General features: G+C 36.4%; 1 protein-coding gene across 6 annotated transcripts in view; it reads left to right on the top strand.

Annotated features, from left to right (window-relative positions):
• The window catches only part of LOC145676789 (armadillo repeat-containing protein 6 homolog), a 63,246-nt gene that overhangs the window by 31,441 nt on the left and 13,636 nt on the right, over positions 1-18,169 (top strand). For all 6 annotated transcript variants that reach the window (XM_081747593.1, XM_081747581.1, XM_081747588.1 and 3 more), the window contains 3 exons: positions 172-817; positions 6,457-6,602; positions 7,034-7,153. In XM_081747593.1, coding sequence (XP_081603719.1) covers positions 172-817; positions 6,457-6,602; positions 7,034-7,153 — 912 coding nt within the window. The remainder of the gene's footprint in view (positions 1-171; positions 818-6,456; positions 6,603-7,033; positions 7,154-18,169) is intronic.

The following is an 18,169-nucleotide window of genomic DNA, read 5'->3' as shown; positions in this document are numbered from 1 at the left end:
GAACGCTCTACCACAGCCACCGCGGCCCTCTGTTGAGAGAGTGTTACAATTTGAACGCATTACGACTGATCAGTTGTCATTATTGTGCCAGCCGGAAATTGGTGGAAATTTAACATGACATTGAATTTATTAATTTAATGCAAGTGTTATTTTTTTCTTTCTCCTTTTCAGGGAGTAAATCTCAGTAATATCGTCAAAGATCCCAGCTTTTTCAAAGGTGATGGCCCTATTATGGTGCAAGTGCTTCAAAACCTGGAGAAGAAGAGAACTAATAAAAATGATGCTAAAATAGATGACGTTATAAGTGATCTTAATACTTTAAAAAATGAATTTCGGAAAGGACTGTCTCATAAAGTATTTGCTGGGAAGAATGGGGCATACACAAATCTAATCTCAACTATTGGAGATTTTGAAGAATGTTCCGCCGTAGTGAAAGAATCTGTGAACACGTTAAGTGTTCTTATGTCAGGCCAGCCGGATCTTCTTGATGCTGATGGTATTCAGCTCATTGTTAAACTACTGGAAGAATCACATGATGAAGAGATGCTACAAAGTGTTCTTAAATGGCTTAAAGAATGTTGCATTAAGCATGAAGACAATAGGCAGAATCTTGTGAACGCAGGTGTTGTTCAGAAATTGAGGAGCATTTTAGAGAATAAACATACAACGGGGCCAGTAGTTCAGGGTGTGTGCGCAGTCTTTCAGGCATTAATATTGGACGATGATGTCAGATGTGCTTATGGGAAGGCTCATGATCATGCGAAGTTTATTGCAAGTGATAATGAAGGCTTGATCATTTTGAATGACTTGCTTACAAGTAAGTGATGATATTATTTTGTGGGGGGAAAAAGAAGAAAGAAAGAGAGTGAAAGATATTACGAAATATCATATTTGCCGGCATATAAGACGCACTTACTTTCTGTATATAGTTTTCAGAAAGAAAAAAAAATTTCACTGCCTAGTTTTTTTAGACCGTGATATTTTAGTAAGAAACATGTGTAGTTAACCATGCTTAACTAAGCGAAGAATTGTGCTCGTAACTGGAAATGTCTGCAGCGCAGGTGCATCCAGAGAAAAGCGTACATACTGTGCAAAATAGTAAATAAAGCGGTTGTATCCCAACTACGTTTCCTGAGTCACTAAGCTGTCTTCGAAATTATCGGCATATAAAATTCATTCCATTTTTAGAAAGTCTATCTGATACGCCGGAAAATACGGTAGATACATATTATTTTGACATATGGATTAGTTATAGTTGTTTCTAAACCTATAAAAACTAAAGGTGTGAATTTTCACTTTGAATTTTCATTAAATTCTCACCTTAGAGAATACTATGTAAGGAAAAATCGGTCGATTCCTCCAGTATCTAATATAGTGTCGAATTTATAGATGTTCAATAGTATAGAGATTGAATAGCCAAGACACAACAGAAGTTCTAGTACTGTCCATATGATTTAAATGTCTGAGCATCTACCTCGAGTTTGAAGAGAGCGGTCGTTCAGGAATGGACGGGGTATCATAGTAGTTGGCACACCAACATGGTGAACCGGAGACGTGGGTTCAATTTTGTCTCACCAGGAAGGGTCTCACCAGAAATATGTCAGTGGAATGAAACCTAGGTGTCATCTCATAGAGCTCTTTATAGCCTACTCAGAATTACTATCGATTTTACCCTGTTTGATTCAATTCCAGTTATATGTTGAATCTTTTGGTTTTGCCATATTGTCCATATTTCTTCCATATTTCTTTGTATTGATAGACGGAATAGATATGCTTGTATACCAATACCCGATTTCCTCTCATACCTATTCCGTCTATCAGTAAAAAAACTTGGTATACACATTTCTTATTCCCTATACTATTTTTTGAAATACATTTGGATTGTGTGCTTTTACCCGGGGCCACTCTAGAGGGGTCCAAAGTTGATGGGAGGGATTTCTGGAGGCAATTTTCACGACATTCTCCGAGTTTTCCCTGTTCAAGTACGTTAGTAGCCCCAATACACAGCACCCCTGGCAAGCTTGTTTCATGCTGAAGAGAATGAACTATAAACCATGACTTTCCAATGAACAGTGTTGATGCAATAGCGATTTCACTGCGAGTCTACGATTTTCTTTATACTAACAGGGTCAGTGGGCCCCAGGGACTTTTTCCGTTGTCCATGGCATCTAAATTTTTGTGCATGAACGTATCTTTGTTATGTTTATCGAATGGACTAAGTTTGATTAGGAAGTCCCGTTGACAGGTTAATGTCCTTTCCTTGTTAGTATTCCTAGTTATTAAATTATTTTTTCGTTATATAGATGAACTCTCTCGTAACTATGTAGTTAGCATAAGCGTCTTCAGCGCGGGAGCTCATTTGGTTCGGATTCCACGTTAAGCTGTTGGTCCACATCTCATATAGCCTCGCTGCTGAAAGAGATACTAATCTTTATCCCATCTTTCAATCATTATATAAATGAACACTACTTTTATGACAAGAAAAGGCAAAGTTACGAAGCTACGATATTGTCACTATTACAAGTACGTAGTTACGTACATACTAGTTCAGAAGTTTTAGGAATGTTTCTAAAATGAGATTTGCAGGAAGATTTCTCTCACAAGGTACACTGTTACTAAGTCATCTACAGTGCAATTACTTGGCTTCAATGAATCCTCTATCAAGTCATCATCTACTGAAAATTAGCCAAGATTGAAAAGCTATGCGAATCTTTAGTATACGATGATTAATTTTTGTCCGAGCTACCACCTTAATCACGTCGGAGTAGTTACGAGCGAGGAGTCTTTAATATTTTACATTTTTCTTTAACAGTATACGCTGTGAAGAACTAGAAGAGACAATCACTACATTGTTATACTATACCTATTTCAACGACACTTCGCTATTTAAAGTAAAAGCGCATTTCAATTCGAACTCTTACATTTTAAGATTATTCACGTGAAGTATATTATACTAGAAAAAATACAACGTTAATATATCGTAGTAAGAAAAATCTGCAATTTATAATTTACACACAGTATACCTGTATTCTATGTACTCTACGAGCTCCTGGTTAGCATACGCGCTTTTGGCGTAGGAGACCCGGGTTCGATTCCCAGCGGGAGCTTGTGATTCGGATCCTACGTTAAGCTGTAGGTCTACGTCTCATATTGCCTCGCTGCTCAAAGGGACAATAAACTAAAAATCAAATCAAAATCTATGTGCACTACATAGAAACATGTTGGGATTACGTCGTAGCAAAGTAATTCTTTCCGCGTCCTCAGACATTACATTATATGCGTTGTACAAGGTGATCAAAATGTCACGCAAGCCATGAAGGTACTACAAAAGATGTAAGTGCACACCATTTACTTCCATTTCTGGTCATGCTCCTGAACACGCCCCGGAGCGTTGCATGTGAAAGGTTGTGACAGTTCTTTGAATGTTAGTCTGCAGTTCTTCCAAAATATGCGGATAGGTTGTGTAAGCTGCTGACTTCAGATAACCCCATAAGAAAAATCCGGTGGAGTGAGGTCGGAAGACTTGGGTAGCCACAGTAGTTTGGAAATGATGAGCCCTGTGTAACACCGATTTCAAAAACTCTATAGTCATATGAGGAGCATGAAAGGATTGCACTGTCTTGTTGAAATTATGTCCTTTTCTTTTCCTCATCAGTTAAGAGTAGCAAAAAATTGCCTGATCAGCAGAAGATAACGATCACTACTGATCGTCATGCTGAAGAAGAGAATAATAATTCTTTTTTGAGACATAGTATACTATACGCCGATCTTTCGGGCGTAGAAAAGAGGCTTATACAGTATGTGCGTATTATCACCTGACACAAACGCAAATTTTGTGAATCCACGTACCCGTTGAGATTAAGCTAAGCATTATCTGACCAACCAGTTGTTTAATTCTCCCATGAGGTACATGTTCTATAAACCACTGACAGTACTTAACACGCTTGACAAAAACACCTAGCATAACTCGTGTGCTACTCTGATTTTGTAAGGAAACATTTGTAAGATTTCCTCACAGCTGTCTGTCAATTTGTCTTCTGTGAGAACCGTCAGTCTGCCACGTAGGAGCGCATCTAATACGTTCCTCGTTTTCTTAAATTTATCGTACGTACATTTAATAGTCGATTTATTCAGAGATGCTTTCCTAGAATGTGCCTCTGCATAGTGTACCGAGGTGGTTTTGTTTACTCAAAAATCATACGCACTCTTCCCGAATGAGAATTATTTCCTTCAGTGTGTACACCATGCTGTTGTGGTGCTGTACTACAAATTAGTTGCCTCAATTATCACCACCTGTCACTTGGAACAACAACAATAAAGGAAATATTTGCCTTGTCAGCACCGGAGTCAATCCAAAAACTAACTGGTTCATATTAACTTTGCTATCTTAAATAACTTAAACTAAAATACAAATCACTGAGCAAAGCAACGTTTATTTTAAAATAATAAAAGTGTGACAGTTTCGCCAACTAACTGAACATATTGGCTTCATCAGACAATGTAAAAACAAGAGAGAGAGAGAGTTGCATCTAAATACAACAGGATATCGAAAAATGGTTCTGAAATTTCGGGATCTGTTATATTTAGATGCAACTCTCTCTTGTTCTATTAGTTGCATCCTCTTCTATTTAGGTGCAACTCTCTCTTGTTCTATTAGTTGCATCCTCTTCTATTTAGATGCAACTCTCTCTTGAAGCCAGTATGTTCAGTTAGTTGGCGAAGCTGTCACACAGTTATTATTTTAAAATAAACGTTGCTTTGCTCAGTGATTTGTATTTTAGTTCAAGAAATATTTGTGCTATAGGTTGCACGATCTTTTGATTTCGCTTTTTTTTCTTTAAATAATGTTGTTAGTAGGTAAATTTTAACTGTTAAGAGTTTTACTAATGAACTTTGTAGTGAAAGGCCAGCCGGCAAGGTTGTCTTAAATACTTGCAGATTAGAAATGTTGTGCTTGTCTTCCCTGTAAGTTCTTCGTAGTGTACTACTTATTGCAAGAAAAAATGTAAAATATTAAAGACCATCGTTAACTCACAACTGTTTCGATGTAATCATGATAGTGGCTAGAATATCAAAATAGTAAATATTCGTAAGGCATTTCAGTTAAGTGTGTAATCTTTACAGAACGTGTGTGTATTGCGTTGAATTTCTAATCAGTTAAGCTTAAATCTGAAAGATTTTAAACTTAATTAACTACAAGGTAACCAAAAAAGTTCTTACCGTTTTTGACATCCCATTAATCATGCGCTTACAAAGAGGAAACGAAATGACGTACGTGCCTATCAAGCGATCAGGAGTTAGTCTGACCATCGACCTTCAGTAATACAGGCACGTTGCGCACACAGAGCAGTCATAGCTCGTCCAGTGTGGAAGATAAATGTTTAGAGGTATCAAAGCAATTTGTTCGCGTGTGTTTGTTGTATGACTTTAAAGTAGGCCTGTATGATCAAGCCGCATCATATGCCAGGCATTTGGGGAGAATGCCATGAACGAATTATCACCAGGCATTGGTTGCAGAAATCCCGTTCATGAGATTTCCTTTTGTATGAATCTCGCAGTGAACGACTAGATGTGTTGGATGACGAGGTTCTGAAAGCAGCCATCGAGAAGAACAGTGGTCTAACGTGTGATGAACTTGCTGAAAGGTTCCATGTTTCCGCTGAAACAGTCAGACTGCACCTGCATGGGATAAGGAAGTGGGAACCTCACACATTATTGGCAGCCAACAAGGAACAACGAGTAACAGCCTGTTTGTCCTTGCTCACGGCACTTGAACATATCCATATTTGATCGCTTGCTCACTGGCGACGGAAAGTGAGTCTTCTGTGACACTCCCAAGCGTACCAGACATTGAGTGTCCTGTGACCCTGTTCCTCACACCTCAAGACCACTTCTGCACCCACAGAAGAATCAACTAATTTTCTTTACACTATGCCCCCTATAGGTGCGAATTTAATGAAAATTCACAGTAGCAATTAATGTAATTGTTTTGTTTTTTTCTTTCTTGTTTCTGTGTATAGCTTGTATATACAATCTCGTTATATCTATATAATTTTTCATCTGTGTTTTGAAACTTATGTCCTCGAATAATGTTTACTATTCGAATTAACTTATGTCTGTAAGTACGAGCAAAAAGTGAGTTTCTGTTGATGATTGTAGTCATAACTGTGAGTAGGATAATTTACTACATGGGGTTGTATAATAAATCTTTAAGATGATCAAGTAATATCTAACCTATAATGTACAGTTCTTTGTATGTTTCTAAAATAGTTCGAATGTTTACACTAATTCCATATTATGCGAATTTAAATTCAGTGGAAAGACATGCATGCCAAGAGTGAATGTGACTTCAAATATGTAAAATAAGAGAGTTTTGAAGCCTTCTTGGTCAAAGACTAATACTGACTTTATATAATCAATTTTAAGTTCGTGTATAATCTAGATCATTTTTTTCAGAATACAAAGATGACAAAGATACGTCAATTTCTTTGCTGTCGGCTCTCTCAGTACTTATTGTGAGAAATGAATACTGTCAACAGGTATACGATGCTGGAGCGTATAAGACAACCATGAATCTTCTAGTCACCCATCCCGAAAGTGAGGTAGTGCAGTGTTTTTAAATAATTTTAGTTTGTATATTTTTTGGTGACACTGTATATTATAATATGTAGTTCTTCAATAAATTTAATTATAATAATCGATAATCGTATTTACATCATGAACCTGTTCATTCATGAATAATTAATATTGAATCTTCAATTTTAACTTCTAGTAATGAGGAAGCAGTAGTTCAACATTAGCACAATGCTTTTAAGTTATCATGTTCATAGTTACCAACTTGTGCATTTTACTTTGTACAAAGTTTCAAATAGTTGCGTGTCGAATTTTTAAGTGTGTTACACAAAATATATGATCTCAAAGTAAAATAGAATTGCAATTAGGTTGCAATCTTTATATTCCAACCAACTTCCTTAGGTACCAATTAAGTTCCATTGAATGGTTGTTTGATTATGATCTCAATATTGTTTTTCAGCCAATAAATAAACACTGCCTGAAATTAATTAAAGTCCTAGCTGGCAATGATAATGTAAAAGGAGAAATAATGAAATCAGGAGGAGTTACTTTAATCCTTTCATCTATGTCAAGGCACCAGGTTAGTTTGTAATTTACTTTTCTCATTTTAAAATATATTTGTTAATAAAGGCTTGAACAAAATAGTCAAGGCATCAACTTGACAAAAGTGCTCTCCTTTTCGAGTTTAAGGGCAAATCATGTAACAATTTGGCATCCGATATTTTTTAAATATACGCCCATCACTGATCACAAAAATGCCGGATGCCAAAAAATACCTCACAGGAGGGGAGGGGGAGTAGGAGAAAGCCGAAATTTTAGCCGTTTCTATTACTCACTATAACTCCGTAACCATTGGAGCTAGAGCATCCAAACTTTTTTCATTTTGTTTGTCTAATTGTCTTTTACAATTCAGTTCTAGTGCATTTTTGAGGTAAATACAATGGTTTTCTTCTTATTTTCATTTTTACTCAGTATTGGTTGCGCGTTGCGTCAGTTTTTTAGTTACAGATTCCTTACAAGATCGAATTCTGAAAAATGTTTCCTCTAAAAGCTTTTCGTCATTTTATGCTCTTTCAAAAAATGTATACTTATATTAGTGTAGGACTAATAGTGTCTGAGTTATAAGCGACTTCATTCTGTCGTGTGCGAAACTGATCACGGCGTGGCCCGAAAGTTACCTTCCCATAAACGGTAATATTACCAGCTGATGGCGATAAATATATACATAATCTTGTCTGCCTGCAAGTATATAATCCTGATGATTAAGTCTGTCTATAATCTAATTAAAAATATTCATTTTTAATATCAATTGAGGGTCTTTTCGGAAAATAACCCTTGTCAGAACAGAACATTTCTCTAAAGAATGAAAAGAGAGCTTTCTCTAGTACATAGTATGAGAAAATCTGCACGTGTTCTGATACCTTCTAAAACATGCACAAACATGCAGCTTTCTATTTATTTTTCTGAAAAAATCTTGTTTCGACAAGGGTTGTTTTTGCTACAAGTCCTTCGATGTATGTACTACAATGGTACTGAGCGAAATTTAGCAGGAACCAGATTTTAAAATTGCCCGCAAGAGAGAATCATGAACAATTTGCCATCCACGTTTTTATGTATTACCATCTTTCCCTCTTAATACTTACTGTAACAGTAAGAAAAAAAAAAAAATAAGATGCGTAACACATTTTATAAATGATCAGTTTTTAAACTGCTAAATTTTATTTACAGAAGAAGTACTTGGCTATTATTATGATTGTGTACAGTGCTATAATACAATAAACCTATAACAAGAAACGTAATAGAAGGAAACCATATACTTAAGAAATCTCTACATAAGAGAACAAATTATTTGATTTCTAGAATTAATTCTGAATAATGTTATACCACTCTTATATCCTAAAAAGATAAACAAATTTGTGATGTCTTTAATTCATCATTCAGTCTTCTTCATCACTCGGTTCATTAATTGATATTGAATTTTTATACTCGCTCGGACAACTACACATTGGAGTGCACAAGAAACCGCGATTTTTACATTTGCATTTCAAACTTACACACTCAAGTTCCTGACAGCTACACAAGGTAATCTCTAAACAGGCATTGCGAATATCTTCGAGTGTTTTCAAAACTAGTCTTAAAATTTGGTCCTCCAAGTACCATCCGGAGACTTCTGGCCTTGGTAGATCAATCTCACACTTATCAGCGTTTCAAAAATTGTTGTTTAGTAATGGAATCTCTTTATATGTTGTTCTAGAGCATCACTAGTTGGAGGTAATCTCTCCAGGCTACATTTTCCTAAAAGTAGGAGCCTAGCTTCATCGCAGGTCTTCGAATTAACCTTGAGGAGCTTTGTGAAAAACAGTTCTGCAGATTCAATAGCGTTTGCTGATAAAGGAATCTGTCCTAGGAAATATAAAAGATCACAGTTCTCTGAGTAAGTAGATGATAAGTAGATAGTGCATTGCTGGAATTATCACCTTCAGAACTCTTTGTTGTTGTTTCCGGTGGTTTTAAAAATCAGAAGACTGTGAAGTAATGCTTCGCGTTCGATGTTCAAAATATTGAAGGAAAATATGAAGCAGATTCTAGAATGATACTTCATGCTGTGAATCGCAATTCAGAAACGATTGTTGTGATGAGTAGAGACACCGATGTATTCCTGCTCTTGATACACCATTATGACAGAATTTCTTGGAAAGAATTGTACATGATGGCGGGATTTCAAAGACGAAGGTTTATTCCATTCACCACTTTTGCGACCAGTTATCTGAGAATGAGAAGAGAGTTAATGGCTTATCACGCTTCACTTGGATGAGGCATAACGTCATATCCAATTGGAACTTCAAAGATCAAGAACTGTCTGCTTACTCATATCAGAAAACTTTGACCTTTTATTTTCCTTAGGACAGATTCCTTTATCAGCAAACGCTATTGAATCTGCAGAACTGTTTTTCACAAAGCTCCTTAAGGTTAATGCGAAGACCTGCGATGAAGCTAGGCTCCTACTTTTAGGAAAATGCAGCCTGGAGAGATTACCTCCAACTAGTGATGTTCTGAAACAACATATAAAGAGATCCCATTACTAAACAACAATTTTTGAAACGCTGATAAGTGTGAGATTGATCTACCAAGGCCAGAAGACTCCGGATGGTACTTGGAGGACCAAATTTTAAGACTAGTTTTGAAAACACTCGAAGATATTCGCAAGGCCTGTTTAGAGAATACCTTGTGTAGCTGTCAGGAACTTAAGTGTGTAAGTTTGAAATGCAAATGTATAAATCGCAGTTTCTTGTGCACTCCATGTGTAGTTGTCCGAGCGAGTATAAAAATTCAGTATCAGTTAATGAACCAAGTGATAAAGATTGAATGATGAATTAAAGACATTACAAATTTGTTTATCTTTTTCGAGATATAAAGGTAATTAAGAAAGTTCTGCCTTTTTTTTTTCTTTGTGTGTGTGTGTGTGTGTGTGTGTGTGTGTGTGTGTGTGTGTGTGTGTGTGTGTGTGTGTGTGTGTGTGTGTGTGTGTGTGTACAATTGGCCCTCACACTGATTTGAATGTGAATGGAGATAAGGCAAAGGTCAGTTGTTGGTGCGGGTTTATCCAACATTAGGATGGTCCTTATTTTACAACGTTGTAATTGTTTTTTCGGGACACCGCTTCATTTGGTACCACTTGTCGATCCTGTGCAAAATTTCATTCAAATCGAATGAGGATAAATGGTGCCGCATAGAGCCTAAAGGTTTTGATCATTTATTGGGAGCTTTTGAATTATTCAATAGATGGCGGCACCTATAAAGATAAAATAATAAGCACTTACAAGCGATATTTTCAAACTCTTTCCTGTGATTTTCAAGAATAAATAGTAATTGAAAGTGAATCTCAAATAATAAGTGAAAGTGAATCAGGCTTTTACTTCAGTGAAAATGAATCACGGAAGAGTAAACTCTTCTAGAAATATATGGCTTTTGCCATTCATCTGGCATGATGATAAGCTCCTGGGAAACGTAATGATGTTCTTCTGAGTGGAACTTTTCCGAGAAAAATAACAAGTTCAATAAGTTCAAGGCAGTCTTCTCTGGGTAAGTTATCCTAGATATTCTGTATAGCAATCTGAAAAACGTCATTGGCAGTGTCTTGTAGTTTTTCTTGAATGCGTTCATCTTGTATACTGGGCTTGAATTTAGTTCTGTCAATATCACTCTAAACTTGTTGAAAACGATGAAAATAGAAATGTTTGGTCCGGAACGATAATTTATATTTGACTCGAAAACAGGTTTTAAAATGAGTTCATAAATGTGATGCCTGCATAACAAATATAAAATATCTTTTCCAAATATTGTTCCAACTACATACAGGCACGTTTTATTTGTCCAGTAATTGCGGAGGTTGTGTCTCAGCAAATATCAACTTATCAACAAGTCCACATTTTTCCAAAGTATTATGCACAGCAATCTCTTGATGTTCTCCTGTGGCAGATGGTAATTTCGGAAGTGCTAGTAATCATTGAAAGTAACAATAACCGATAGTCTGTCAACGAACTCTGTCTTTGTTAATGCAGGAAGTATCTTTTCATCTCAATGCTCGGTAACAGTATTTATTTTTCAATTTCACCCCGAAAAAAAAAAAAAAAAAAAAAAAAAACTTGCAAGTTGCAGCTTTTATCTGACACAAATGTTGACGACAAAGGCGAATAGATAATCTATTTATAACGAAGGCATCTACATCTTGATTCAATGCTTCGGCAACAGCAGTTAAAATATGAACCACATCTCGGTTACTAACTTTGCATCCAAAACTGCAATAAATTTCGATCTCTCTCTTTCCAGCAGCACAATGTCAGCTCCAATCATGCGTCCAGGTCGTCCTTCTTTCCTTTGACTAAGAAGAAACAAATTATCTTCTTCATAATCAATGAGATCCAAAGCAGAAAAATGAGTAATGTCGAAGAGATCATTCAGTTTTTCCAGAACGTCTTCCTCCTTTTTCTTTTGTAATTCAGTTCGCCGAACAGGAGATTTCTGCAAAGACCTCCATTCGTTGTAAGGTTTTTCCAAGTCCTCTACACTGTGTTGGAATATTTTAGTTGGGATATGGGCTTTTTTCCCAAAAAATCCTCAACCTCTTTTATCACTAAAGATGCACTATGACGTAAACTTTGCTTTTCTAAGGTTGTAAAATAACACCCTGAGCGCTTGTACATTTGATGGTAATTTGGAACCAAGAATTTGGCAATTGTCGTGCTCTAAAAGATAAATCTTATCGGTGCTTCTAGTTTCCATTGATCTAAGATATTCGCTTTTTCTTCACTGGCCTTCAACTAAAAACAGAACTGGGGGAACTAACATGGGAGGGTCCCACAAGTTGTCGCTAAAATCTGATTGCCACATAACACATCTGATAAGAGCATCATGAGAAATGAACATAAGCAAAATTTAAGGTGCTATGAACCAGAAGGATAGGGGGATTCAAAATTTGAATATCCAAAGAATTATATCATAGAATTATGTACGTTTAAAATAAATATCTTGAAAACCGTTAAAGCAATCAAAACAAAAGTTGCACAATATAATGAGAACTAAATGCCTTATCGAAAACCATAAACAATGTTGCCATAGGTGAAGCAGTGTTGCCAATTCAGCACAAATATATTTTATTATAAATAGCACCATATACAAGTATACACAGATTTAAAATGCACTATTACCACTAAACAGAACAGTGAAGTGTAGTGGTACAGTGTTGCACTGTATTGGAGCTACGTGTGCTGAAAAGGTACAATGGAGAAGTCTGATACCTGGCAACAGATGGTAATAAAGGGATCTGGGTCTCATACTATGAATTTAGTTCAAATGCATAACATAGATAGTATAACATAGCAAAATGTCAGCAGTGTAACAAAATATTGATACATTTGAAAAACGAAATTGAGTGATGCAGTTTTTACGTCCTGTGTCAGTTTCGAAGCTATATAGGAGTACAAAGTGAGATCCGAATTACTTTGAAAGAGAAAGATAACAATGAAATGTAAGGTGAAAAGTACAACAAAAACATGTCCGAGGCGGGATTGGAACCCGCGATGTCTAATATGTCGGTTGTCTAGCCTTCTAGACCACACCACTGTCCGGTCTGACTAAAAACGAAATGAGATGGTAACAAAATAATTATATTTTCAATGTAAATATGGTAATATTACGGTGTATAAACATAATCATATAGTATGTAGGAGAGGAAATAAAAGAATGTGTTACTTAACTCGAAAGACATAAACCAAGAAAGTACTCTTCCAAATATTGATAAGATAATATGGAGAACCAGTTTACAGAATTAGAAAACACGTGTTTCTTTCCTCGCGTGTATCATTTTGTTTTCGCGAGTTGTCTACTTATTTATAAGGGCTACAGAAGTATATTGCAAAATCCTCTCTATTTTCTAATGCATTCTTTTATTACCCTTTGTTCGCACGTATCAGACATCTCCATTGTACATTTTCAGCACATGTAGCTCCAATAGCGTGCAACACTGTACCACTACACTTCACTATTATGTTTAGTGATAATAGTGCATTTTAAATCTGTGCAAACGTGCGTATGATGCTATTTATAATAACATTTTTTTGCTGAGTTAGCAACACTGCTTCACCTATGGAAACAATGTTTATGGTTTTCGATAGGGCATTTGGTTCTCGTTATATTGTGCAACTTTTGTTTTGATTGCTTTAACGGTTTTCAAGATATTTACTTTAAACGGATATAATTCTTTGGATATTCAAATTTTGAATCCCCCTAGCTCCTATCCTTCTGGTCCATAGCACCTTAAATTTTGCTCATGTTCATTTCTCATGATGCTCTATCAGATGTGCTATATGGCAATCAGATTTTAGCGACAACTTGTGGGACCCTCCCGTGTAAGCAGAAACAAGCGCATGTGGTTAAATAAACTTTATGCCAGAAAACATATTAAATATGGGCTAATTCCATTTGTGACTTACAGGACAAAAGACGCCAGACGGCAGTAAATATTATGTATTAGAAAAGTTATAAGATATTTTCATGGGCAAGTTTTAGGTTATAAATAAGGCGCAATAAGTCCTTCATTCATTTTTATTTGCAGCTTTTAAATATGTAAACAAAATGGCTGAAACAAGTCTCTAAACATATTCGTGACTTACACGACAGTAGGAGACATCGTGTTTTGAATAACGGTTAACTATTTGAAAATTCTGTTCTTCTATTGCTTCAAGGAAACTAAAACTTTTTGTATATATTAAGTAGATACCAAGCTACAAGACGAAAAGAAAATTATTATATTTTCTGTATTTATTTTAAAATATATGCCACAAATATAACGTGACGTACACGACGTAAATTTGTAACTTACACGACAAGTCTAACATCATGTCTTCGTTTAATTACACTTTCAAAATCTATTGGCAGACAGAGTGGCACTAATGATTTAGAGAGATAAAGGGAAGTTAACAGTTCTTTTATTCGAGCAAAATTTGTCAAATTCTAATTTATGTCTGTGATCGACGTCTGTTAATGCAACATAGGCCTAATCTTTCTGTTGCGACCAATAAAATTCTTTATCTTGATGGTAATGGCGAAGAAATGTTACATACAGTTCTTCTGATTCTTTTCTCGACATGTAACAAATATTTAATAGTTCTTTTTCCGACGAAGGGTACCAATACCCAGTCTCCAGTAGAGTATTTTCATCACTTCTTCGCTGCGTTTATTCCCTTCATATGCGCCAATGAACTGTTCTGGAATGAAATCAACTTCCTTCGTGGTGAAGAAATATCTTAGATGAGAGAACATTTAATAGTATACGCTGAAACAATAAAAGTAGTGATAGTTTCGTGTTTTTGGAATATTACATATTTCTTTATGATGTTTCCATTGGCGCATCAACTCAAAAATTTTTGAAGTAATACTCTTTATTACAGTATATTACATTAATGTTCGGACATAACTTGCGTGCTCTCTCAATAAATTCTAAAGCAGATGAGGATCAATTTGTCTTTGAGAGCCTTTTCCATAGTTCGTAGCCGAAAAATGCCAAGACATTTCAACTTTCTGCAATGTTATTGAGCAAAGTGAATAATGTACACCATCATCAGACTGATAATTCACATTGTTGATCGGAAAACCGGATGACACCCTTAAAAATCTTCCATAAGTGTAGAATTGAAACAAGAAACTGCAAACATATCTTGATGCATACAATCAGATATAATTACGCACGAATCATGTTCTGTGGTTTCATTGTCTTCAGGAAAATATATTATTGCAGTTTACATAGTATAACTGTGTGATATCCAGTGAGCGGTTTGTATCTTTTCTTGGTACATAAAACAGTAACTTCCACTAAAATCCATTTGATGCAATATCATTCTTTGCAACTTCTCTATTTCCGCTTCCATTCAGCTTCTGAACTAGACATATCTGAAAATGCAATAGAAAAGACGAGTGTTACATATCTGACATGTCCTAATTTCATAATCTTAAAGTAAACTTTGTTGTGACTTACATATTTTCGTTTGAATAAGCATGTTTTCTATCAAGGAAGCGTGACAGAGTAGTAAAGTGCTAGATTTGGCTCGGTAGGTTGCGGTTTAAAACATATAGCTGGCAATCCTGAGTGAGGTGTTCCTCATTCACACCAGGTAAACGCCGAGATGATATCCTTTTAATAGGTCTGAACGAATCCTTTCCCACATGCCCACCTCCGTTCTATACCGGCCTGAGCTTTAGATGCCTAAAGGCAATAAATACCAATTTACAAGCATGTTTCCAAAACAACGAAAGAGTACGAGAAAACCAATTACAGTATTAAAAGTATGTGAAGCTAGAAACTTCGGAACCACATATGCCGGCATTGTTTCAGAGACAGTAGATACTTCCTGTCACTTAAAAAAAACTTCTTTCTAGATCACATTGATTCATATTGTTTAATTTTTCATTCATTTGTTACATTTATATTCCAGTCAAGTATACTTTATACCCATACTTCATAATATTGCTTTTATCCTCCTTATCTTTCATTCTCTTACACTAAACATGGCACCTAATACATTAATTGAGTTATCAATTTATTGTTTATATGTTTTACTGCAGTTAGCTACTATTGGTAATGTGGGAACATTGCAACAAAATGTGACTTACACGACACGTATAATGTGAATTACACGACAGGGAAAGAAATGTGACTTACACGACATATTATATTTTGTATTTAAAAGAGGTACACATATTATTTCGGGACTTTCTGCACGGCCTTTGATTACCGTCTGTCCGAATGAAGAAAATTTAGAATTACAGCTTTTTTGTTTAATTATGTATATAAATACATAAACTTATTTATGTTTTCTTGTGACTTACACGACAGCCTACTTGAATAAATCAATTATTGTAATTTTCTTGCTATTATTAAATTATGCGCAAAACAATGTCACTGATGTAAACACAAACATTATCTTCATAATTACCATACGCGATCTTCCCTTACCTACAGGAATTAGCAGGAAAAAACTTTGTGTTAAAATCCAAATGTAGGTGCGATATTCTGCGACATGAAAGTGGCCATATTTTATCTCCTGCAGAGCCATCTACAGGTCAACGTTGGTATCATCTTGTTCATGTATGAAAAATTCAGCATTCTTAAAAATGAATTTTAATATTTATCTAGGCTAAGGTGAAACTTCAAATTTTCCCTTCGTAGGGTCACTTACCGCGGAATAGACCTATGACATTTATCCAATAAAAATAATTTATTTTCGTAGCACATCTTAACTTACTATTTTTTCTTAAAAATCACAGGAAAGAGTGAAAATGTCACTTGTAAGTGCTTGTTATTATATCTTGATAGGTGCTGCCATCTATTGGATAATTCAGAAGCTTCCAATAAATGATCAAAAACATTAGGCTCTATGCGGCACCATTTATCCTCATTCGATTGGAATTAAATTTTGCACAGGATAGTATTTCGACAAGTGGCACCAAATGAAGGGGTGTCCCGAAAAAAAATTACAATGTTGCAAAATAAGGACCACCCTATCGAACATACTACCTTTTTGTGGCAGTTCAGTTACACCGAGAACTTGAGTAAGGACAGAGTGAACATGGGACCTCCACAGAGCGTCATTAGGGTGTGTATGCTGTACGAGTTCAAACGGGTCAAACGTCGCTGTAGCGGAACGGAAAATATGCCAGATCTTTGGTGGTTTAACAAGTTCAAAGACAATGTCGAAAAACTCGGAGACGCACTACTTGCCGGAAGACCAAAACATGTACAAAATTAAGATCTTAAGGCAGTAATTGGGGCGAGTGGAGAGGAAAAACCGTTCGGCAGCACCTCCATAAACTTCGAAACACTACGAGTTCGGTCGATGGGTCTCCAATAATTTGACTCTGAGCCAGAAGACAACGTGAGCAGACACCTGTGTTTCTTTGTTGTCTTGTCTGAAGAATGAGCCATTTCTGGACAGGGTATTGACAGCGGGACCTGTACGAAGCTCCACGGCACCGTCATCATTGGTTAGCATCCCATGAAACGGTTCCAAAACAGCCGAAACCAGCACTGCATCAGAAGAAGGTCATCCTGTGTGTTTAGTGGATTGCTCGCGGCATCGTGCATTTGGAACTGCTAGCAGCTGGTCAGATCATCAATACAACTGTGTGTTTTCAGCAGTTGAGCCGTATTCAAGAAAAACTCAAAACTCTGGAGCCAGCATTTGTGAATCGCAAAGAGGTCCTCCTGTTACGGGACAATGCTAAGCCCTACGTGGCTAGGAGACCCGCGACACAATTCTAGGCTTTGGATGGGAAACACTATTGCATCCGCAATACGAGGGGAGACCCAAAAGAAACCGGATTGAAAGAGCGCTGCCGTTTCTAGGCGTAGTCGAGAGTTCTCCTGCTAGGTGGGTCTAGTAGAGACCTTCCCAGATCAGTTGGCCAAGCGGCGTCTGCGTAGGAGGTTAACGTTTGATCGTATTATTGTTTTTCTTAACTGTTCTCGTTTGCCGCCTGCGAAATCGTTATGGCAGATTCAAAGGAACAAGGAGGGTGTTTGCTTGCTACTTGGAAAATCTGGAACGAAAACTAACCAAATGCTTCAACAGGCTTTCAAGAAGGATACTATGAACCGCACACAATTTTTTTAGTGGTTTGGGTGCTTTAAGTGTGGTGAGATGAGTGTTGAAGATCATGCTCGTTCTGGGTGCTCTTCATCATTTCGAAACGACGAAAACATCGAAAAATCTGCCCCAAAACCAGCGAGGATCGTCGTTACATGATCGATGATATTTCAAAACAGACAGGAGTGAGTTGGAGCTCGTGCCAGCGTGAGGTTTTGGAAATGAGACATGTTGCCGCTAAGTTTGTTTCTCGCCTGCTCACACAGGATCAAATCATTCGTCTGAATTTGAGCCAGGACTTGAAAAATCAGATTGAAAGTGATCCAAACTTTTTAATCAGCATGATGACATTTTCCGAGAATTAAACAAAATCTAAAAGGAAAAGGTTTTGATGGTGCAAAGGCTGTAAAAAGAACTTCGCAGAGCGCATTCGACGATATAGAAGTTCCAGAGTT

The sequence above is a fragment of the Thermobia domestica genome, chromosome 2, assembly GCF_964235325.1.
Source record: "Thermobia domestica chromosome 2, izTheDome1.hap1.1, whole genome shotgun sequence".
Lineage (NCBI taxonomy): Eukaryota > Metazoa > Arthropoda > Insecta > Zygentoma > Lepismatidae > Thermobia > Thermobia domestica.
Note: the sequence above shows the minus strand (reverse complement) of the source record. Positions and strands in the feature narration are given on the sequence as shown.